At 59.9% G+C, this 23,922-nt stretch overlaps 1 protein-coding gene and 2 long non-coding RNA genes across 4 annotated transcripts; 2 read left to right on the top strand and 1 right to left on the bottom strand.

The window, feature by feature from the left end:
- Positions 1–467: 467 nt before the first annotated feature.
- RORBL (RAR related orphan receptor B like) lies at positions 468–14,738 on the bottom strand. Of its 2 annotated transcripts, XM_003642864.6 has the most exons (10): positions 14,627–14,738; positions 9,409–9,494; positions 9,192–9,333; positions 8,111–8,524; positions 7,513–7,634; positions 6,643–6,775; positions 5,477–5,584; positions 4,470–4,580; positions 4,048–4,160; positions 468–3,327 (listed from the first exon to the last, which is right to left on the bottom strand). In XM_003642864.6, the coding sequence occupies exons 1-10, from the start codon at positions 14,631–14,633 to the stop codon at positions 3,166–3,168; spliced, it is 1,398 nt and encodes a 465-aa protein (XP_003642912.3). In that variant the 5' UTR covers positions 14,634–14,738; the 3' UTR covers positions 468–3,165. The 2 variants fall into 2 exon arrangements, with proteins under 2 accessions (XP_003642912.3, XP_046760604.1); XM_046904648.1 differs by lacking the exon at positions 9,409–9,494.
- On the top strand, positions 3,327–8,220 carry LOC121107744. Its single transcript, XR_005842144.1, has 3 exons — positions 3,327–4,176; positions 7,525–7,602; positions 8,084–8,220. It is a non-coding gene; the product is annotated as an uncharacterized LOC121107744 (long non-coding RNA).
- Positions 13,752–18,441, top strand: LOC121107745. Its single transcript, XR_005842145.2, has 3 exons — positions 13,752–13,936; positions 16,917–17,030; positions 17,824–18,441. It is a non-coding gene; the product is annotated as an uncharacterized LOC121107745 (long non-coding RNA).
- Positions 18,442–23,922: the final 5,481 nt, after the last annotated feature.

Consider the following 23,922-nt stretch of genomic DNA (forward strand, 5'->3'; position numbering starts at 1 on the left):
AGGTGCTGTGGGATCAGCTTCTATAGGTCAGATTCTATGGGTCAGATGCTGTAGGTCAGGTCCTATGGGGCCAGGTTCTATGGGTCCAGCACTGTAGTTCAGGTTCTATGGGTCAGGTGCTGGGGTTGAGGTTCTCTGGGTCAGGTTCTATGGGATCAGGTGCTGGGGCTGAGGTTCTATGGGGTGAGGCTCTGTGGGTCCGGCACTGTGGGACCACAGGCAGGAAGGGAATATTTGAGCCCCACACCAGCAGAGGTCCCTCCGCCCCACTGAACCGGTGCTGCTGGGGACGCTGGGCCACCAGTGTGGGTCGGTGCTGGAGGTTATGGGGCGGGCACAGCAATGGGTTCCGTGCATGGAAACCCGCTCAGCACCATTGGGGTCGCACTCCATTGTCCCCGTGCAGCCCCACACGTTCCCCTCCATCCCACCAAGTCCTTAAAGAGACACTTCTCCGCTCCTACGGCTGCGTGGGCCCGAAGAGGTTTTATTCAGCATTTTCTTTTCTTTAAAAAAATAGAAATTCCCGTCGGACGGAACATCCCCCGCACGTCCCCCGACTGCAGCGGGGTTCCCATCGGGGCCAGCAGCACCTATGGGTGCAGAGCCGGGACGCGGAACGCGGGATCTCCCATTCTTCCCATTCATTCATAGAGATTCCGATAAGATAAGAAGCGATCGGAGCTCCGTCGAGAGCGTTCTCTTTGCACCGACATTCACAGCAATAGACATAATTTAGGTTTGATCTGTTCTGTACACAGCGCGGGGGGGGTCGGGGGGGGATGAGGGCAGATGAATGCGTCCACGTGGAATGGAGTGCACGGGGAGAGCGCGGCCCCATGGGGCTGGGATGTGGGGCGAGAGAGGGGTGAGGGCTGCTGGGGTAGAGGGAAGAGGGGAGGGGGGTTGGGGTGAGGGTAAAAGGGTTAGGGGGTACAGTAAGGGGGTAGGGGTAAGGGTAAGGGGGTGGGGTAAGGGGGCAGGGGTTAAGGGGGTAAGGGGAGGAGGGTTATGGGGTTAGGGGTAAGGGTAAGAGGGTTAGGGGTTGGGGGTAGGATAAGAGGAAGGGGGTTGGGGTTAGGAGGTGGGATAAGGGTAAGGGGGTGAGGGTAAGGGGTAAGGCGGGAGGGGTAAGGGTAAGGAGTAAAGGTTAGGGGGTAAGGGATAAGGGGTTGTGGGTAGGGGTAAGGGGGTTAAGGTTATGGGGTTAGGGATAAGGGTAAGAGGGTTAAGGGGTAAAGGTAAGGGGGTTAGGATTAGGGGTTGGGGGTAGGATAAGGGTAAGGGGGTTAGGGGTTAAGGGGTAGGGGATAAGGGGTTAGGGAGTAAGGGGTAAGAGGGTTAGGGGATAAGGGGTAATAGGGGTAAGGGGTAAGGGACCAGGGCAAGGCAGGAGGGGTAAGGAGTAAAGGTTAGGGGTAAGGGTTAAGGGGTTGTGGGTAGGGGTAAGGGGGTTAAGGTTATGGGGTTAAGGGCAAGGGTAAGAGGATTAAGGGGTAGGGGTTAGGGGTAAGGGTAAGGGGGTTAGGATTAGGGGTTGGGAGTAGGATAAGAGGAAGGGGGTTAGGGTTAGAGGGTAGGGTAAGGGGGTTAGGGGATAAGGGGCAGGGAATAAGGAGTAGGGGATAAAGGGTTAGGGAGTAAGGGGTAATAGGGGTAAGGGGGTAGGGCAAGGCAGGAGGGGTAAGGTGTAAAGGAAAGGGGGTAAGGGTTAAGGGGTTGTGGATTGGGGTAAGGGGGTTAAGGTTATAGGGTTAGGGGTAAGGGCAAGGTGTAGGGGATAAGATGTAGGGGACAAGGGGTAAGGGGTAAGAGGGTTAGGGATAGGGGTATGGTAAGGGGGTAAGGAGAGGCTGTAGGTGTAGGGTTAGGGACTAGGGGTAGGAATTAGGGACAGGGCTAAGAGTTAGGGGTTAGGGAATAGGATTAGGGGGTAGGGGTTGGAGGTAGGGCTTAGGGGGTAGGGGTAAGAGTTAGGGTTGTAGGTTAGGGTTAGGGGTCAGGGTTAGGGGTCGGTTATGGGTTAGGGTTGGGCTTAAGGGTAGGGGTTAGGGTTAAGAGTTAGGGGTTAGGAGTAGGGGGTAGGGTTATGGGTTGTGGGTCATAGGTTAGGGTTAGAGGTTGGGGGGTTACACTTAGGGTTATGGGTTGGGGTTAGAGGTAGGCTTAAGGGTTAAGGTTCCGGCGCTCCATTCCCATCCCTTTTGACGCGTACCACCAAGACCCCTGGGTTTGGCTTTGGGATGGCAGCACAGCAGGGCCCCAAACCCCTCCCTGTGAAAATCCACTCCGTCCCTTCCAATAAATAACTCGAAGAGTCCGTTCCTATAAAGAGAACTGAAAAGTGCAGGTTCCCGCGTTGGGCAGTTGAGTTATTGGTATTCGATACTTCCACTCTTCCCACGTGGGCTCCTCTTGCTCAGAACCCCAAATCCCTCCCACGAGGGCTCATCCTTCCCCACTTTAAGGTGCTTTCATGGTTTCTTTGCCGATGAAATGAAGACGGCGACGCTGACGGCGACAAATCCCAAAGACGAAAAAAGGCAATTCTGACTCTTCCCTTCTTGCCGACCTTCAGGATCCGGGAGGGCAGGAAAACACGTGCGGCACATCCCCGGTTGGCACTCAGCACTGGGACGCTCAGTGGGTTCTACCAACACGCCGGGGGGAGAAATGGGGCTGATGGGACCCACGGATGCTCCCATGAGTTCGGACACAGCGCCACAAAGCGCACGGCTGCGCGGGGCGGACGGCGCGAGCGGCAAAACCCCAAATCTCTCCAAAGTGGGAAATCCCATCGCCTTCCTGGCGGCTCTTCCACCGTGAGGTTCGGTCCGTGTCCTTCCCTGTGAGTTCTGCTAACCGGGAGCACGGACCCCCCACCCCTCTGGTTCTGCACCCCCGGATCCACGCACCGCGGGACGAGTCGGAGCCGTACACCTCCGGGAGCATTTCCTCTCCCGAGTGGAGATTTCACATTCATTTCACGGGTATGGCAAAGTCCGTTTGCTTTTCCTTCCAAGGTGCTTTACATTCAAGAGCTATTGCAATCCGCAACCCCGCTGTCTTGGGTTTGGTTACACGAGTTAAATGGACGGCCCCAAACCTCAGGGTTCAGTTCGTCTCTGGATCTGGGGCTGGGGAGGGGGCTGGCAGCTCCCAGCCTTAGCTCTCCCGTGGGTCGCTGTACTGCAGCTCCGAGTTGAAGACCTCCTTATAGAGGGGTGGGAAGTTCATGGCCGTCTCCGGGTGCAGGAGACGGAAAAACTCCAGTTTGTCCAAGTGCAGGTTGCAAATGGTCTTCATCAGGGGCAGCTTGGAGACCATCTGTGGGGAAAGGAGGAGCGGTGAGTGCACGTTCCCAATCACTGATCATAGAGTCATTGAATGATTGGGCTGGGAGGGACCCTAAAGATCACAGAATCACAGAATGGTTGGGTTGGAAGAGTCCTCGAAGATGGTAGGACCATACAACAATAGAACAGGTTGGGAGGAGTCTTATAGATCATAGGGCCGTAGGATGGGTTGGGTTGGAAGGGACCCTAAAGGTCATGGAACTATGGGATGAGTTGGTTGGAAAGGACATTGAGTTGGAAGGGACCCTAAAGGTCATGGAACTATGGGATGAGTTGGTTGGAAAGGACATTGGGTTGGAAGGGACCCTAAAGGTCATGGAACTATGGGATGAGTTGGTTGGAAGGGACATTGGGTTGGAAGGGACCCTAAAGGTCATGGAACTATGGGATGAGTTGGTTGGAAGGGACATTGGGTTGGAAGGGACCTTAAAGGACATGGAGCTGTAGGGTGGTTGGGTTGGAGGGGACCCATAAGATCATAGAACCGTAAAATCACAGCATGGTTGGGTTGGAAGGGACCTTAAAGACCCCCAGCCCTGCTGTGGGTTAGCTGCCCCCCACCAGCCCAGGCTGCCCAGGGCCCATCCAAGGATGGGGCACCCACAGCTGTCTGGGCCCCCCACACGCTGCCCATCCCCATCCGTCGGTTCTTTGGGTCTCCCCCCAGCGGGGCTCCCCGCAGCACTGCTACCTTTGAGAGTTTGTCCTCGGCGGAGTGTTTCTTCTGGATCTCGTGCTGTAGGGCCACGTAGATCTTGTCCTGGAGCTTCTGCACCTTCTTGGACTCCGTCAGCCACGGGCGGTCTGCGGGGACAGCCAGGTCAGTGCCATGGGGCTGGTCCTGCCCCACATGCTGGAGGTGCCCATTGCTCTTCCCACCGCCCTTCCTGCTCCTCAGGGTGGCTTTGGGGACGTGGGACAGCCCCACACCACCCCCCAACCCTGACATCGGGGACGAAGGCGGTGCAGCTCTTCCACCCACCAACATTGAGCACATGTGTTTGTTAGACGTGCTTTCCCCAACCGCCTTTCCCGAGAATAACAAATCATTTGGGATTTAAGGGTCTGCGCCCCCCAGCTTTACCCCCAGACCCCCCCTGTGTCCCCACACACCCGGGGAGAGCAGCACGGCGGCAGTGAACAGGGCGAGCTCCTCATCCGACAGCTGCAGGCGGCACAGGGTCCTCCCCAGCTCGAAGACGGCGCTGATGAGGTCATCGCACCCTATGGGGAGACGGGGACATCACGGCTCCATGGGGCCCCCAACCCACCTCCCACCCCAATGGCCCCAAAAGCTTTTAGGGATGGGTGAAGGGGTCCCCCGTGTGGAGCATCATTGAGCTTGGGGTTGGGATGGAACATGGGTCCTGATCACAGTGGGGTCAACTGGATCCCAGCAGAAGGTTGGGGTTGGGATGGAGCATGTATCCCGACCACAGTGGGGCCAATCTGATCCCAACAGAAGGTTGGGGTGGAATATGGGTCCTGATCACAATGGAATCAATCTGATCCCAACAGAAGGTTGGAGTTGGGATGGAACATGGGTCCCAACCACGATGAGGTCAACCTGATCCCAACAGAAGGTTGAGGTCGGGGTGGAACATGGATCCTGACCACAGTGGGGTCAACCTGATCACAATAAATGGTTGGGGTTGGGATGGAACATGGGTCCTGACCACAATGGAATCAACCTGATCCCAACAGAAGGTTGAGGTTGGGGTGGAACGTGGTCCTGATCACAGTGGGGTTAACCTGATCCCAACAGAAGGTTGGGGTTGGGATGAAACATGGGTCCCGACCACGAAGAGGTCAACCTGATCCCAACAGAAGGTTGGGGTTGGGGTGGAACGTGTGTCCTGACCACAATGGGGCCAACCTGATCCCAACAGATGGTTGGGGATGGGATGGAACGTGGGTCCCGACCTCAATGGGGTCAACTTGATCCCAACAGAAGGTTGGCATTAGGGTTGGACTGGATGATCCCGGAGGTCTTTTCCAGCCATAGGAATGGATTCTTAGGGATCCCAGCTATAGGGTTGCCACATTTCACACGGGGACATGCCCCATCCGGGCATCAAAAGGAGAGGAATGCCCCAAAGGGTCCCCAGAGCAGCTCTCACCGAGCGCCTTGAACATCTGCACGCCGCCGAACTTCCCCTCGAAGAGCACAGTGTTGTTCAGGGGGTTGAAGGCGCGGATCATGCGGAGCAGGAGAACCTCGAGGCAACCTGGCATGGGCAGAGGGACAGCAGGCGAGGGAGGGGAGGGGAGGGCAGGGGGTTCCATCATCCCACGACCAAATGGAAGAGAGAGAAGAGCCCCCAGTGCGAGTTTGGGGTCCAAATTGTTCATTCCCGACAGCACAGCGGTTAGATAGATCCAATATGGGTTTGGGGTTTATTCCAATACGTCCCGTTTGGGTTTGGGTTTGAATTTGGGGTTTATTTCAACAGATCCCATTTGGGTTTGGGGTTTATTCTGATAGACACTATTTGGGTTTGGGGTTTATTCAAATTGATTCCATTTGGATTTGGATTTGGGGTACATTCCGACAGATCCCATTTGGTTTTGGGGTTTATTCTGATAGATCTCATTTGGGTTTGGGTTTCAGGTTTATTCTGATAGATCCAATATGGGTTTGGGGTTTACTCCAACAGATCCCATTTGGGTTTGGGCTTTAGGTTTATTCCAATAGATCCCATTTGAGTTCGGGTTTTGGGCTTATTCCCATAGATCCCATTTGGGTTTCAGGTTTATTCCCATAGACCCCATTTGGGTTTGAGGTTTATTCCCATAGATCCCATTTGGGTTTCAGGTTTATTCCCATGGACCCCATTTGGGTTTGAGGTTTATTCCCATAGATCCCATTTGGGTTTGAGGTTTATTCCCATAGACCCCATTTGGGTTTGAAGTTTATTCCCATAGATCCCATTTGGGTTTGCTTTTGGGTTTATTCCAATAGATCCCATTTGAGTTCGGATTTTGGGCTTATTCCCATAGATCCCATTTGGGTTTCAGGTTTATTCCCATAGACCTCATTTGGGTTTGGGGTTTATTCCCATAGATCCCATTTGGGTTTGAGGTTTATTCCAGTAGATCCCATTTGGGTTTGCTTTTGGGTTTATTCCAGTAGATCCCGTTTGAGTTTGGGTTTGGGGTTTATTCCAGTAGATCCCGTTTGGGTTTGCTTTCGGTGTTTTGTTTTCTGTTTTGGCTTTCAGTTGTGACCCCAGTATTTCACCAAAGGGAAATCTCTGCTTGGGGCGGCACTGGGGGAGGCCCTTACCGGCTTTGAGGAGGATGATCTGGTCGTTCTGGCAGAGCTCCATGAAGCCATCGATGCGTTTGGCGAACTCCACCACATACTGGATGGCGTTGGAGATGTGCAGCGAGCACTGCTGCCACATGGCCTCACAGCTCTGCGGGGTCAGCAGGGATGGCCCTTAGGGCTCGCTGGCACTTGGGGCAGTCCCACCTCCCACCTCCCCGTTGGTGCCCACCCCCTGTGGCTCCAAAAACCTTCGGAGATGGCCAAAGGGGTCCCTGTGCACAGCACCGGTTTGGGTTGGGATGAAACATGGGTCCTGACCACAATGGGGTCAACCAGATCCCAACAGAAGGTTGGGGTTGCAGTGGAACATGGATCCTGACCACAGTGGGGTCAACCAGATCCCAACAGAAGGTTGGGGTTGGGATGAAACATGGGTCCCAACCACAATGGGGTCAACCAGATCCCAACAGAAGGTTGGGGTTGCGGTGGAACATGGATCCTGACCACAGTGGGGTCAACCTGATCACAATAAATGGTTGGGGTTGGGATGGAACATCGGTCCCAACCACGATGAGGTCAACCTGATCTCAACAGAAGGTTGAGGTCGGGGTGGAACGTGGATCCTGACCACAGTGGGGTCAACCAGATCCCAAGAGGAGCAGAAGCGTGCTGTATATGAAGAACAATGCCCAAAGGAGTGGTGATGCATTGGAACTGGAGGAGGCGGTGGTGGGGTCACCGTCCCTGGAGGTGCTCAGAACTGAGCAGATGTGGCAGTGAAGGACGTGGTCAGTGGGCATGGTGGGGGTGGGTTGGGGTTGGGGTTGGGGGTCTGAGGGCTCTTTTCCAACCGGAATGATTCCGTGATCTTATGATGGATCTCACCTTGCTCTGCAGGGCACGGACCTCCTCCGGGGAGTACAGGCTCCAGGCCAGGTGCTTCAGCTCCTCTGCTGTGTACTGGCAGGTCTCCAGGTGAGACTTCACCACGTTTTGGGCGATCCGGTCTGCACAGCGGTGGGGGTCGAACGTGGGGGAATGGTTTAAAGTGGAAGAGGGGAAATTTAGGGCACATATGAGGGGGAAATTCTGTATTCAAATAGAGGTGATGCCCTGGCACTGCTTGGAGCTGTGGGTGCCCCATCCCTGGGGGTCTTCATGGCCATGGATGGGGCCCTGAGCAGCTTGAGCTCCTGGGGGGCACCCAGCCCATGGCAGGGGTGGGGTTGGGTGGCTTTGGGATCCCTTCCAACCCAACTATCTTACAGTACTATGATCTTTAGGGTCCCTTCCAACCAACTCATTCCACGCTTCTACGACCTTTGGGGTCCCTTCCATCCCAACCATTCTGTCATGTTAGGACCTTTATGACCCCTCCCATCCCAACCATCCCACTGTTCTAAGATCCTTATGGACCCCTCCAACCCAATCTCTCCACGGTTCAATGATCTTTAAGGACTCTTCCAATCAACTCATCCCTCACCGATCTCAAGGATGGAGATGTCCCCAGCCAGCTGGCTGCCCTCCAGTGCACCATGAGCAAACAGGGCTGGCTCCAGCATCAGCTCATAGATGGATTCCTGCTTGATGAGCGTGGCGTCGGCCACATCCAGGCTGGACTGATCGGGCGAGGGCTGTGCCGAGGCCAACAGGTCGAGGTTGTAATAGCTGCTGCTGCCATCAGGAGTGAGGGGGAAGTCGAAGAGGAGCCCATCAGACAGCGTGGAGATGTCATCCAGGTCTGAGAGGCCGCTGCTGACACTGGTGGTGTAGATGCGGCTCAGGGGTTCGGGCTCATCCTTGGGGCCACCGCTCTGCTCCTGCCTCTGCTGGTGCTTCTGCACCTCGGCGTAGAGGCTGTCCCGCTGCTTCTTGGACATGCGGCCAAACTTCACCGCTGCAGGGAGTGGGAAACACAACAGCGTCGTGGTGTCAGCACAGTGGTGTTGACCGACCCTCTACTGGCACATTGATGTGGGTTTGTAATGGGGTTCTGTGCCCTCTGTTGGCCATTGATGGGGTTCTGTGCCCTCTGTTGGCCACTGATGGGGTTCTGTGCCCTCTATTGGCCCACTGATGGGTTCTGTGCCCTCTACCGGACCACTGATGGGGTTCTCTGCCCTCTATTGGCCCACTGATGGGGTTCCGTGCCATCTGTTGGCCACTGATGGGTTCTGTGCCCTCCACTGGCCCATGGATGGGGTTCTCTGCCCTCTGTGGGCCATTGATGGGGATCTGTGCCCTCTGTTGGCCCACTGATGGGGCTCTATGCCATCTGTTGGCCACTGATGGTTTCTGTGAACTCTTTTGGCCATTGATGGGGATCTGTGCCCTCTATTGGCCCACTGATGGGGTTCTGTGCCCTCTATTGGCCATCAATATGGGTTTGTGATGGAGTTCTCTGCCCTCTATCAGCCCACGCACCATTGGAGCACCTCCTTCCTCAACCCAACCCAAACAGAATCCATTGATATTTTCCCCATAAATACCACCCCAAACCCACATATTTCTCCCCATTTCAAGGTGCCCCATGCTCTGACCCCCTCCCCCCAGGTGCAGCTCACCATCACGGGACATGCCCAGGGCCAAGCATTTCTGCAGGCGGCAGTGCTGGCAGCGGTTGCGATTGGTGCGGTCGATCAGGCAGTTCCTCTGCCTCGAGCAGGAGTAGCTGGCATTGTTCTGCTGGCTCCGCCGGAAAAAGCCCTACAACGGATGGCAATGGGGTTGGGAAGGCGCCCCGTGGGACGGCAGCACCCGCCCGGCCCACACTGCGCTCACCTTGCAGCCTTCACAGGTGATAACGCCGTAGTGGATCCCCGAGGACTTGTCCCCGCAGATCTTGCAGGGGATCACCTCGATTTGGGCTGCGGCAAAGGGGAAAAGTGTGGTGTGAGGGAACCGAGGGGGCCGCCCATCCCTGGCTGTGGAAGGGGAAACTGAGGCACGGCCGCGCTGCCGGACAGCTGCACTGCCCACAGCCCACCCCCTGCTGCACCATCTGTGGGATCGCTATGCCAGAACCCCAAAGAGGCCACTGTGGGGAGCGGGAGTTGAGCAGAAAACCCTATTTAGGCTTTTTTAGCACAGCTCATCCATGCACCAGCCCTCCCCGACTGCAGTTTTGGGACCGTGCCCCTCACTTCTCACAACGCTGCACGCTCGCTTGTGGGGCTGGGAGCGCTGCGGACCCCATGCACAGGGTGAGCCCCCATCCCTGCACCCACCCCACTGCTGGCGCCCCCCACGCGCACCCCCCTGCAGCCGCAGCCCCGATATAGCAATGCTCAGCTCAAGGTCCCCCAGCAAATCCGCTTCCCTCCCGCTTCTGCTTCGCTGGCACTGAGCTGCTAATAGGCTTCGTCCTCATGTTCCAGCTGCCCCAGATCCGGCCCAGCGCTGTCCCCCCCCCCCCCCCCAACCCCCCCATAGCACTGGTACGTGCCTCCCGGCATCGCTGCACTGCTAATCCCCCCCTTCCCCCCGGGGGTTCTGTGCAGCCGCCGCCGCGCCAAAATAAACCCTGCGGCCAGATTATGGGCATTGAAAATCCCCATGGCCTGTGCAAATCCCCGGCGTGGGTAAGTCCCTGCTGCCTTCCTCTGCCCTCCCAGACATCACCCCGTGGTCCTCTGCAAGGTTTGGGATGGGGTTCTGTGCCCCCTATTGGCCCATCACAAACCCAACTCGGTGGGCACAGAAGCCCATCCTGAACCCCCATCAACGGGCCAAGAAGCAGTGGCTGGGGGATCGAGATGGGGTTCTGTGCCCCCTATCGACCCATTTTGGGGTTCCGTGCCCTCCATTGGCCCACTGATGGGGTTTCAGGATGGGATTCTGTGCCCTCTATTGGCCCATCACAAACCCAACTCAATGGACACAGAATCCCATTCCAAATCCCCAGCAATGGGCCAAGAAGCAGTGGCTGGGGATCAAGATGGGGTGCTGTGCCCTCTATTGGCCCATATATGGGGTTCTGAGCCCTCTATTGGCCCACTGATGGGTTCTGTGCCCCCTGTTGGCCCATATATGGGGTTCCATGCCCTCTACTGACCCACTGATGAGGTTCTGTGCACTCCGCTCACCCACTGATGGAGGTTCAGGATGGGGTTCTGTGCCCTCTATTGGCCCATCACAAACCCAACTCAGTGGGCCCAGAAGCCCATCCTGAACCCCCATAAACGGGCCAAGAAGCAGTGGGTGGGGGATCGAGATGGGGTTCTGAGCCCTCTATTGACCCACCGATGGGGTTCTGTACACTCCACTGACCCATTGATGGGGGTTCAGGATGGGGTTCTGCGCCCCCTATTGACCCAATGAGTTGGATTTGTGATGGGCCAATAGAGGGCACAGAGCCCCATCCTGACCCCCCCATCAATGGGCCAACAAACAGTGGCTGGGGGGGTCAAGATGGAGCACTGTGCCCTCTACTGACCCATTGATGTGGGTTTGGGATGGGGATCTGTGACCCCTATTGTCCCACTGACGGGGTTTTGGGCCCTCCACTCACCACCCTTCAGTCCCCATTGAAGCCCCAATGACGAGCCAAGACACCACGACGGCAACCACCGCTCAACCATTGCAAGACAACCCCAAACCCCATTCCTGCTGCAGCGTGTGCCCCAAAAACCCACACAAACCACAGGGACCCCATCCCACCCCGGTGCCCATGAGCGTCACTGGGGGACGGAGGCGGTGCCACCCCCGGCAGGAAGCGGGGTTCGTTATGCAAGGTTAATTGCAGCCGCCGGGTGATGCATCTCCGCCCGCAGCCGATACCCGGCCCGGCGATTGCGGCACCGCAGAAGCGCACTCCCATCCCAACCAAACCCTGACCCCCAGGAGCTGAAATGCCCCCTCCATGTAACCCACTGCCTTCGGGGCAGGTCTGTAGGGACTGAGCTGCTCCGAGGCTGAGCAGCACCTCCTGACCCCGCACCCCCCGACCCGCCCTACAGGAGAAACCAAAGCGATCAATCGGGAGCCACTCCGGGCTCTAATTGGGAATGCTGCTAATTACAGCGCCAGCACCTGACCCGCAGCTGGGACGTCAGCCCCAAATAACTGATGTGGGGGTGCAGCCGTAACTGCGGCGTGGTGGCAATTAAGTGTCAGAACAGCTTTTAATTGCTGCTCTGTTTGTAACTCCATCTGAATCACCGCTGCCTGCCTCCCTCGTGCCTCAGTTTCCCCATTGGGTCTGTGCCAGTCCCAGCACCCCATGAGCACCGGGCTGGGGTGGAAAAGGCTTTTTTTAGCGGGGGAGGAAACAAACTCTTCACCTGCCCAGGAAGCAAAACTGAGCTAAAAAAGAGGAAAAAGAGAAGAAAGAAAGGGGGGGAAAAAAAAGAAAAGGGTTAAAACAACTGATCCCATCCCGCAATTAAATTGTCCCGGCGCGGTATTTGCTCTCCTCCCACTGTAAATATTCGTTGCCCAATTCTGGGCCCGCTGCCACTGCTGGCCATCGTTATGTAATGGCACCGGCCGGCCGTCGGCTCGGCTGCGTGGTGGCGATTGGCCCCACGTCCGTCCGTCCGTCCGTCCGTCCGTCCGCCCGCCGAGCCCACGCCGCCCTCCTGTCCCACTGACACACTTTCTGCTCCGCACACTTGTGTAACGCCGCGGCCGCTCCCCCCTCTATGGGATGGGCCCCGTTGTGTCCCCGTGGCGTTGGCACCCCTCACTGTGGGGACTTTGGGGACCCCCCGGTGTGCGGCCATAGTGGGTCTGTGCGCCCTGCCCCGGCATGGGGACCCCATCCTCCCCATGGAGACCCCCACCTTTTGTCTGTATTTCCCCACTGCGGGCTCAGGGGGCACATGAGGACGCGGGGACCCCCAGAGCAATGCATCCCCCCATCCCCATTGCGCCCCCAGCACTGCCCCCTGGCCAGGAGCGCCGAGCTCCCTCACTAATTACCCATGATTGCGTTTGGGGATGGCAGCCTTGGGCACGAGCGGAGGGAGAAAGAAATGAAAGGGGTTTATTGCTGGCGCAAACAGAGCACAAAGCTGCACCTCCGGGGTCCCCCCCCCCCAAAAAAAACCCCATAAACCCATGCTGTGGGCAACCCAGTGTGGGACAGTGCAAGGTGTGGGGTCACCGGCACATCCACTCCATTGGGGTGTTACATAAGGCAGGGTTAGGGGTGATGCTGGGGGGTCCTGGGGGATGCTATGGGGTTTCCTGGGAGGTGGTGGGGTCCCTCATGGGGCTGGGCTGCGTTTTGGGGTGCACGCAGTGCTGTGGTGGCAGTCGGTTTGGTGCTGAGTGCCCGGCCCTGCAGTGCAGCACTTTGCACTTTGGAGCTGCAGGCAGCAGCACATGAGGGCACGGGGTGGGGGCGATGGGGCTGGGGAGTGGGGTAACGCAGGTGGGGAAGGGGGTAATGGGGCTGGGGTGGAGATAACGGAGCTGGGGAGGAAGGGGGTAACGGGGCTGGGGAAGGGCCCCCCTCAGCCCCACAGCCAACTGGGGGGGTTTAACACCGCAGGGTTAATTAAAGGCACTCTCAATAAACAGGGCGAGATTTACATCCCAGCAGCTGTCAGAACAGCCCACTGCAGCGATGCCGTGGGGTCACCCTGCTGCCCCATGGACCCACAATACCAAGCTTCCCCCATCCCGCTGAGGGGGCCCGGGGACCCCCATCCCCTCCACCCTTCCTCTTTGCTGCACCCTTTCGATGGGGTCCTGGGGATAAAACCTTTGGGACGACGCTCTGAGGTTCTGCATGACCCCATTGCGCAAACTGAGGCTGCGGTGCTGCTAACCCCGTCCCCAAAGGATCCCAGTCCTGCAGCCACCGTCCCCATCAAGGCAGCGATGGGCAGCATCACCCCAACCCCATCACACCCCATCGGATACCACCGTCCTTTGCCTATGCTTTATTTTCGGGTGACAACGGGCGCCGTCACGCTGACCCCATCACAGCAGACCCCGTCGGGTACCGCCATCCCTCACCCACACCTCATTTGCAGGTGACGACGGGCGCTGTCACCCCGACCCCACGGCCCCGTTGGGTGCCACCGTCCTTTGCCCATAGGGGCACGCACGGCCGGGCGGGCAGGGAGGCTCCTCCTCCGCCCTCACTGATTTCCCAATGACAGATCTGGGTCACTGGGACAACTCGGAGAGGCGGCCGAGCCCCGCACGCTCCCAGCCACGCCGTTTGCAAAACAAGGGCTGAAAACCCCTATAGGATTATACAAGGGGGAAGGATCCGGAGAGGGAAGAGCGGAGGAGCTGTCAGGAATGGGGCAGAGCGGCGGTTTTGGGGGGAGAAAAAGGACCGTGAGTCCATCGGGTACGAATCGGAGGGGACCCCGATGGGGAAAAACTGCCGGTGGGGGGAATGGGGGGAGCGGGGCAGCGCCGGGGGGGGGGGGGGGGCGGCCTTTAATGAGGGTTTTTAATTGCGGGGGGGGGCCGAAAGGAATAAAACGCAATGAAAGAAAGGAAAAGTTCAGCCCCGCCGTTAATGAGCCCCGCGCCGGCGCTGCGGTTAATGAGGTGGGAGCGCTGATGAAGGTGAGGGCGCGGGGCACCGCCGCCCGTCCCGTTACGCAGAAGGGAAGGAGCGGAGCAGCGCGGGGCGTTCGTCGCGGCGGCTCCACGGGGACAAATCACTGCGCGGGGAAACGGAGAGGAACCCCTCCCCAAATCCCGGCCCGAAACCACCGCGTCGCGGCCGCCCCGGAGCCACCGCCGACCCCCGGCCGTCCCCGCGGCCGCCCGGCAGCGCAGCGGCGCATTGCCGGCAGATTAACGGGCTTTGCTGCGGGGAGAGCTTTAAGCGCAGCTCTGTGCCGCCGTCGGGCAAAACAACCGCGAACCGAACGGCGGAGCGGTGCCGTCCCCGCATCCCCGCGTCCATCCCCGCGTGCCCCCACCCCATCCGTTCCCCCGCTCCCCGATGCCCGATCGCCGCCTTCCCCCGACGTGTCCCTCCCGGGGACCCCCGGCTCTCCCGGCTGCCCCCCCTCCCCGCTCTCACCTCGCATCGTTCCGGCGGCGCTCAGTGCGGTGCCGGGCGGCTCATGGGGCACCGGGCGGCACCGGGCGGCTCCGCACCTCCACCCGCCCCTCCGCACCGCTGACCCACTTCTGCCCGAACATGCGGCCGTTCACATGACGAACCCGCGCGGCTCCGCCCCGACAAATCGGTTTCGCTCCAAGCTCCGCCCGTCGCCCTTCCTCCTCCTCCTCCTCCTCCTCCTCCTCCTCTTCTCCCTCCCGCCGTGCGCTGCTCGGGGCTGAGCGTCGGGCACTGCACGTTGGGAGCTGCACATTGGGCACTGCATACAGGGAGCTGCACATTGGGAGCTGCGCACTGAGCACTGCACATTGAGCTCTGCACATCGAGCACTGCACACTGAGCACTGCACACTGAGCACTGCACATTGAGCTCTGCACATTGAGCACTGCACACTGAGCACTGCACATTGAGCACTGCACACTGAGCTCTGCACATTGAGCACTGCACACTGAGCTCTGCACATTGAGCACTGCACGCCGGGCACTGCACGCTCAGCACTGCACATTGGGAGCTGCACACTGAGCTCTGCACGCCGGGCACTGAGTGCTGCCGCCCATGGGAGGGCCGTCCCATCGCGGCTCTCCCAGGCACGGGGACGGCAGCGTGCCCTGCTGAGTCACCGCACCTTCACCCCATTCCCTGCACGGCCCCATTCCGCACCGGGATGCATCTCCACAGTGGGAGCTGGCAGAGCCTCAGCCCCAAAGGGGGATGGCTGAACCACGGCCCCAAATGGGGACAGCGATGGGCACACAGGGATGGTGGCACAGCGATGGGCACAGGGCCGGGCCTCCCCACAGCTGCCTCAGTTTCCCCTGCTGGGCAGTGGCCGGCCGCCCCCAGGCTGAGCACACAGCACAGGGACGAAGCACTGCCCACCCCGCAGCATCCCATGCCCCCACCCCACACCTTCTCCCTTTGCATAAGGCGCTGTGGGGCGCTGACTCACACAGGGAACGTGCCCAGCGCTGTCAGGATGTGGCCCACTCCTAAGCTGAGCCGTGGGGAGGTGAAGGGGCACAGCACTGCCCGTGGGGTCAGCACTGCGCCAGGTGTGGGTCGGTGTGTGGGGCTGAGCCCCAAGGCCGTGGTGAGGGCTGTGGGTGCAGGAGGGGATGTCAGCTCTGCTCTCGATGGGTGCGGCGCAAGGAGAGCAAACAGGGATTAGGGATTTGGGTGGTGTCATCCCGAATTCCTGCATGCCGGGGGGGTATGGAGCAGAGCCCAGCGGAGGAGACGCCGCTTTGGGTGCTGCTGCCATCGTCCCTGTGCACGTCGGCTGCCCCATGGGGGAGTCAATACTCCCATCCCCAGGACATGGGAGGGGGGAAGAGGTGCTGGGGAGGTTCGGTGCCCTCCAACACTGTAGTGTAGGGGCAAAGAGGGGGGGACAGCCACTCCCATTGGGAAGAAAGTCACCCAGTGAGTCCGGGTGGGGTTTGGCCAAGGCCAGGATTTGGTCATCGGGTGGTTTAAACTCAGCCAAATCCAGAGGGCATCTGCGGGGTCCTGGGGTGAAACGGGTAACACGGGTCCCACCCTGCAGCAGGGGAGCAGCATCCCTCTGCCCGGCCGGGATGGACACAGCACAACCAGGGGGGACATGGCACAACCAGATGGGACATGGTACATCCATGTAGGATGTGTTACATCCATGTAGGATGTGGTACATCCGTGTAGGACATGGTACATCCAAGTAGGACGTGGTGCATCCATGTAGGATGGTACATCCATGTAGGACAGTGCATCCATGCAGGACGTGGTGCATCCATGTAGGATGGTGTATCCATGTAGGATGTGTTACATCCATGTAGGACGTGTTACATCCATGTAGGACCCAGCACAGCCTCTGCCCCCAGCAGTGCCCACTCAGACTCGGATCCCCAGGGCTGAGGGCGCTGCGTGGCTGCAGCGTTGCTCACTGCAGGCGTGGTGTGCACTTGTGCAACCCCGGAGTTTTGGGTTGCGCCGGGCACCGGGGCAGATTTTCTCTCTGGCTCTGCCAACAGCTGTCATAGCAGCCGGGCAGCCACGTGCTGCAGGCATTGCTCTGGGCCTCGGTTTCCCCACCTGTGATGGAGCTGACGATGGTGACCTCGTTAGGGCAGCGCCCCGATGAGGGTGAGCTGCGGGGCCGCTCGGTGCCAGCACGGAGGGATGCTCCCGGGGTGCGACGTGAGTGGGGTGCGCTGGAAGCGGAGCGCCGGGGCCGCCTGTCACCCCGTGTCCCATCCTTGTGCCCAACCAGGCGGGAGGAGGGAGGAGGGAAGCGGAGCGGGGAGAGCAGCGAAGCCACCGCCATCACCGCAATCACATCAGGCAGCAGCAATGGAGCGGCGCGGAGTGCCACCGCTGTCACCCGGTGCAGGGGAGGGACACAGGGAAGGGGTGGTGGGGGAGAGCCGGGGGGGGGGGGGATAGGGAGGGGGGGGGAGGTGTGGGGATGTGGCACTCCGCAGCTGGGAGGGCACAGCAGTGCTGTGTGTTTGATGCTGATGGTGGTCGGTGTCACCTCCACATCGGTGCCATCTCCACATCGGTGCCATCTCCGTGCTCGGGGTGGGCACTGTGCCCACGTCACCCCCCCCCACCCAGTAGGTCCCCAGCGCGCTGCCACCACCCCCAAGACTCAAGCATCTCTATTTGGGACCGGAGTCCCCCCATCGCTGTCCCCTTTGGGGTCGGGGCTGTGCTGGGGCCAGCGTGGCCAGCTGTAACCGGACCCCCGGGCAGCCCTGACCCGCTCACGTAACGCCCTCTGCTTATGCAATGCCTCCCAGCGCTGCTAGAAGGGACATCCAACACTGCCGCAATTACCCGGCCCTTCATCAGCCGCAACCAGGCTAATTGGATGGAGAACCGCTGGTGGGCTGGGGAAGGAGCGGCCATCCCCCCCCCCCCCACCACCACCCTATGGGTGTCCCCGTGCAATTAGCGCCCACCGAACCCTCATTAGAGGTCGGTGCCACCCCACGGCCGTGCTGTGCCCCCGAGCATCCCCACGGCGCGGGCGCCACCACCCCTCATCCCCATCCCTGCAGCGCGGCGATGCCCGAAGTAGGTCAGTGGGCCGAGGTGCTGCTTTGTTTTCACCCAGCTCCGGCTCCCAGCAGCCGTCCCCACTGATGTTATCTCCTCCGTTCCCCCGCCTGCAGCTGCCCCCCGTGACGTCTCCCAGCGCCCGGGCAGCAAAGCTGGGCTGTGGCACCTGGCTGCAGAGCCCCGACGCAGCTCGTCACACGAGGGATGCTGAGCCCCACCGCAGAACTGCAGCGCAGCACATGGGTGGGTGCTGCAGCTCAGAGCCCCAACACAGCTCGTGGTGTGAAGGACGCAGAGCCCTTCTGCAGAGCCCCGGCACAGCTCATGACGTGAGTGACGCTGAGCCCCACCGCAGAGCCCCGGCGCAGCTCGTGACATGAGGGATGCAGAGCCCTGCAGCAGAGCCCCGACCCACCTCATGACACGAGCGATGCGACACCGAGCCCCGACGCAGCTCATCACACGAGGGACACCACTCTCCCCCCACCTCCCCCCGCACGGCTTTGGGGTTTGGGCCCCCCCGGCCCCCCCTCTCCCCGCACCGCCCCAATCGTCTGCAGCGCCGTAATGAGGAGATAAACAGGAAGGAGCGGGGAGCCCCGATGGGACACATGAAAGCAGAGCAGGGCGATGCGTGGGGGCTTTTCTTCCCACTTCTTTCTGCTGAATCCCACATTTTTCCTCCTCCCCCCTCCCCTCTCCCGCTCCATTAATGAGGTTTTGCTGCAGAAGTCTCTGTCTCGGCCTTGAGTTAATCTCCAGATGCCTTCAAAGGGGTTCTGTTCCCGTTCTCTTCCTTCCCCCCCTCCCCGTATCCATCGCTTCGAGATGCTGAGCTGCAGCCCAACCCCTCCATCCCATCCATGCTGCAGCCCCTCCCCATGGGGACAGCCATAGGGACAGCCATAGGGACAGCCATAGGGACAGCCATGGGGACAGCCATGGGGACAGCCAGGGGGTCAGCCATAGGGACAGCCATAGGGACAGCCATGGGGACAGCCATGGGGACAGCCATAGGGACAGCCATGGGGTCAGCCATAGGGACAGCAATGGGGACAGCCATGGGGATAGCCAAAGGGACAGCCATAGGGACAGCCATGGGGACAGCCATGGGGACAGCCATAGGGACAGCCATGGGGTCAGCCATAGGGACAGCCATAGGGACAGCCATGGGGACAGCCATAGGGACAGCCATGGGGACAGCCATGGGGTCAGCCATGGGGACAGCCATAGGGACAGCCATAGGGACAGCCATGGGGAAAGCCATAGGGGAGCCCCAGCCCCAGCGAAGGGGACAGGGGTGGGGGAACCCAATCCCAAATGGGGACAGCAATGGGGAAAGGGATTGCAGAACCCAGGTCCCAAATAGGTACAGTGATGGACAGCAATAGGGACAGGGATGGGAGAACTCTAATCCCAAATGGGGACAACAATGGGGAGAGGGGTGAGGACACTGGGATGGGAGATCCCCAGTCCCAAATGGGGACCTTGATGGGGACAGGGATGGTGGAACTTGGACCCCAAATGGGGACGGTGATGGAGACAGTGATGGGGACCAGGATGGGGAACTCTCATCCCAAATGGGGACAGCAAAGAGGACAGGGATGGCACAACCCAGGTCTCAAATGAGAACAGTGATGGGGGCAGGGATGGGGGAACCCTGGTCCCAAATGGGGACAACAATGGGGAAGGGGACGGCAGAACTCGGATCCCAAATGGGAACAGTGATGGAAATGGGACAGAGATGGGGGAACTGTGGTCCCAAATGGGGACAGCAAAGGGGTCAGGGATGGCACCATCCAGGTCTCAAACAGGGACAGTGATGGGGGCAGGGATGGGGATTCAGGGATGGCAGAACCTCAGTCCCAAATGTGGATGGTGATGTGGACAGGGATGGTGGAACCCGGGTCCCAAATGGGGAGAGTTATGGGGGCAGCGATGGGGGAACTCTGCTCCCAAATAGGGATAGCAAAAGGGACAGGGACAGTGAAATCGTGGTCTCAAATGGGGACAGTGATGGGGACACAGGGATGGGGGAGCCCTGATCCCAAATGGAGACAACGGTGGGGACAGGGATGGCAGAACTCGGACCTCAAATGGAGACAGGGGCGGGGATAGGAATAGCGGAACCTGGGTCCCAAATGGGGACAGCAATGGGGACACGGGGTTGGGAAACCCCAGTCCCAAATGGGGATGGCGATGGGGGCAGGGATGGCGGAACCGGGACCCCAAATGGGGGCGGTGATGGGGACAGCAGCGGGGCAGCCCCGTGTGGGTGCACTGCCATTGGGGCCGCTGCTATGTTGGTCCCACGGCAGAGCCGATCGGGGCTTTAGAGCCATTAATCCCAACAATCCCTTAATTCCTGGGACTAAAATAGGAAAGATCAGTGGGTCAGTGGGAAAAGCGCGTGGCCAAAGTTAATGCGGAGAGAGGGAGAGGGGAGGAAAGTGTGGGGATGCCCTCTCCTCCCCTCTCCAAGGGGGGGGGGAGGATGGGGATGGGGGGGACGTGGGGGCTCTGCCACGTGGCCGTGGGGGGATGAGGGGCTGCCAAGCACCCAACAGCTCCTGATTTGAGACCCAGCACCGATTTGGGGAGGAAAAGGGCCGTTTTTTGGCCATTCAGCACAAACAGCCCCGTCCTCCCGTCCCATTCGCTGTGGGTTCGACCGGAGGGGAAAGGTCGGTCATTAACACACTGCACTGCTGAGCGCCCCTAATTAAGGCTTGGCAGCTCCTTCCCCCCCCCGCCCCATAAGCACCTTTTTGGCCGCAGCTCTGGAAAAAGCCGTGCGCGGGGACTTAGCCCTTAATAGGGCCGGGGCGCAGCTGAGCCGCCCGCCTCCATCACCGCCCCACCAGCAAACCGGCCCCACTCTGCACCAGGGGCTGGAAATGGGGCGACCCCTGCGCTCCCCCATCCCACATCCTCTCTCTTGGCCCCCCATCGGGCCGTGTTTTGGCCCCAATATCGCTCCGGGAGCGGTTTCCCCTAAATCCATCTCCGTTACCGCAAGCGGCTTATGGTGAGAAACCCTTTTCCTCTGCGCTCCCTTAATGCGATCGCGGCTTAGCGGGGCGCAGGGCTTAGCCCCGAAGTGCAAGTGAGGAGAGGAGCATTAAATAATAGGAAGGCACAAAACAAAGGGCTGAGCCCCGCGTGCGGATTGGGGGGGGGGGTCAGTGCAGATGGGGACCGCTGCAGTGATGCTCAGTGGGGATTTGGGGGAGATCCTTCAGAGATGGGAGCTTTGTGGGTCGGGGGGTCCTGGAGAAGAGGCTGGCGTGGGTTTGTGCTCCCCAGCCTACAGATGCCCCAAAAGGGCCAAAAGGGGGGGGGGGTGCAGTGATTTAGGGGACCCCAATGGGATCGGTGGGGCAGCCCTCAGCTGGGCTGATGGGACCCCTCCTTATGGAGCAGCTCACAGAGGGCTTCCAGCGGTCCGCAGGCATCACAGCATCCCATAAGGAAAACCCACCTCCACCTACCTGAACCAAGGGCGGTGCTGCTCCCTTCCCGGTGTCACATCCTAAAATGCACCCCAAAGCCCTCCAACCGCACTGACGCCATCCCCAAACCCCTCCAACTACAATAACGTGCCCCAAAGCTCTCCAAACACTCTCACATGTGCCCTAAACCCCACCAACCACACTGACACCGGCCCCAAAGCCCTCCAACGTGTGCCCCAAACCCCTCCAGCTACACTACCACACGCCCCAAACCCACATAGCTTTGCCAAAACGTGCCCCAAACCCTCCAACCAATGCTAACAGGGAGGGATGCTATGGGGCAGACCCCATTCCCAGCCCCACACTGAAGGCTTTGGGGTTCTGACCCCACCACCAGCCCGGCTCTTCCCTTCGGTCCGGGCTCTCCTTGGACTCTGCTCCCATTGCGGTGCGTTGCTGGGGAGACCAGCAGGTTTATTTACTGTGAGGGCTGCGATAAGGATGGGAACGGGGCGGTGAACACGCGGTGTCCAATGTGCCTGACCCACTTTCTGGCAGCCCGGAGCTGCGGTTGGATTGCAGCGAGCGGAGGGGAGAGGTGTGGGGAGATGGCCCCACAAGTGTTGGGGTTTGGGGTTTCCTACGCTGTGAACCTCGTGTTGTTCGGGCTGGGAGGGAGGGAGGAAATGCAGCTGAGTGGGGACGGCGTTGTTTGGTGTTGGGGGGAAAGGGTGGGTGATGGGAAAGGATGTAGGGATGGGTGCTGCAAGTTGGGTGCTGCAGGAGGATGGGTGCTGCAGGAGGATGGGTGCTGCAGGAGGATGGGTGCTGCAGGTTGGATGCTACAGAAGGATGGGTGCTGCAGGACAGGTGCTGCAGGAGGATGGGTGCAGGAGGAGAATGGGTGCTGCAGGAGGATGGGTGCTGCAAATGGGTGATGCAGAGGAATGGGTGCTACAGGGAGATGCTGGAGAAGTATGGGTGCTGCGCAAGGTTGGGTCGTGCAGATGGGTGATGCAGAAGGATGGGTGCTGCAGGAGGATGGGTGCTGCAGGAGGATGGGTGCTGCAGGTTGGATGCTACAGAAGGATGGGTGCTGCAGGACAGGTGATGCAGGAGGATGGGTGCTGCACAGGGATGGGTGCTGCAGGAGGATGGGTGCTGCAGGAGGATGGGTGCTGCACAAGGATGGATCATGCAGAGGGAAGGGTGCTACAGGGAGATGCTGGAGAAGTACGGGTGCTGCGCAAGGTTGGGTCGTGCAGATGGGTGATGCAGAAGGATGGGTGCTGCAAGTTGGATGCTGCAGAGGGATGGGTGCTGCAGAAGGGTGGTGGTGAAGGATGGGTGCTGCACAAGGATGGGTCGTGTGGAGGGATGGGTGCTGCAGGAGGATGGGTGATGCAGATGGGTGATATGTAGGGCTGGGTGCTGCAGAAGGATGGGTGCTGGAGGAGAATGGGTGATGCAGGGGGATGGGTGCTGCAGATGGGTGCTGCACAGGGTTGGGTGATGCAGAAGGATGGGTGCTGCAGGACAGGTGATGCAGGGGGATGGGTGCTGCACAGGGATGGGTGATGCAGAAGGATGGGTGCTGCAGGACAGGTGATGCAGGGGGATGGGTGCTGCACAGGGATGGGTATTGCACGGGAATGGGTGCTGCACAGGGATGGCTGCTGCAGGAGGATGGGGAGCAGCACCAACCAAACCCAGAAGCGAGATGGGGAACAAAAGCCCTCCCCATCCCCACACCCTGCAGCCGGGGGGGACAGGAGGAGCGGCAGTCCCCATCCCGGCGTGTCCCCCCCGGCGCTGGCACAGTGGCCCAGATCTGCCATTCCGCATGGCTTCCCCGGCCTCTCCCAGCACGCAGAGCGCCGCGCTGCTCCTCGCCCCCCGCCCGCTAATCCGACACGACTCTTCCATTAGAGCTGAGACGCCGGCAAAGAGCTTTTTGGTGTAGGAATTAACTCCTTCTCCCACCCCGTCCCCCCTCTCTGCCTGTGCGGGTGCGTCCCCACCCTCCTCCTCTTCCTCCTCTTTCTCCCCCCGGGGCTGTGGGATGAAGGCGCCGGGGGATAATCCTAAGCCCTAACCGAACCCTAAACGTGGGGTGGGAACATGGGAGACAGCGGTCCCAAAGGAGAGCTCCCGGAGAGCCAAAGCGGCCCCAAATGGGCAGCAAAGGGGGGATCGGGGTGGGCGTCCCATCCGAGGTGCTGAGCGGGGATCAATCAGCAGTGGATGTGCCCACAGTGTCAGCAGTGTCACAGCCTGGAGCTGTCAGCCTCTCACATCCGATGTGACACTGCAGCTGGGGCTGCAGTGTGTGGGGTGGGTGCTCGGCGCCCTTCCATCCCCCCACGTAATGCTGTGGGGGGGTGACACCATTCTTGGTGGGCCCAGAAGCAAAGCACAGCAGCGGCTGCGGCTCCTGCCCTGCGCTGAGGGCTCAGGCTCTGTCCCCACACAGGGTGTGGGTCTGCCCCACGCTGGCCAAGGCGGGGTGCCCTCATTGTCCCTCATTGTCCCCAGCACTGCGGGCTTTGGGGACCCGCAGCCACCCGAGCGGGTTGGGAGCAGCTCACAGAGGGCACACCGAGGAGACGGGGATGTGAATTGGGTACCGCCCTGCGGTCACCTCCTGGCACCCCACATCCCCAGGAGAGGGGCATCCCCGTGCCCTCTGGGGGTCCTCTTTGCCCTGCGTGGCTCCCGTTCAGCCCTGACAACTTCCAGCCCTGCAGCGGCCGAGCAGTG

The sequence above is a fragment of the Gallus gallus genome, chromosome 28, assembly GCF_016699485.2.
Source record: "Gallus gallus isolate bGalGal1 chromosome 28, bGalGal1.mat.broiler.GRCg7b, whole genome shotgun sequence".
Lineage (NCBI taxonomy): Eukaryota > Metazoa > Chordata > Aves > Galliformes > Phasianidae > Gallus > Gallus gallus.

What these genes read in the sequence shown, in the direction of transcription:
- RORBL (XM_003642864.6), bottom strand. An exon ending in TCCGTGCCCTGCAGAGCAAG is followed by an intron (nt 6,776 to 7,512) that starts GTGAGATCCATC and finishes CTGACCCCGCAG; the next exon opens with AGCTGTGAGGCCATGTGGCA. An exon ending in GATCATCCTCCTCAAAGCCG is followed by an intron (nt 5,585 to 6,642) that starts GTAAGGGCCTCC and finishes TGCCCATGCCAG; the next exon opens with GTTGCCTCGAGGTTCTCCTG.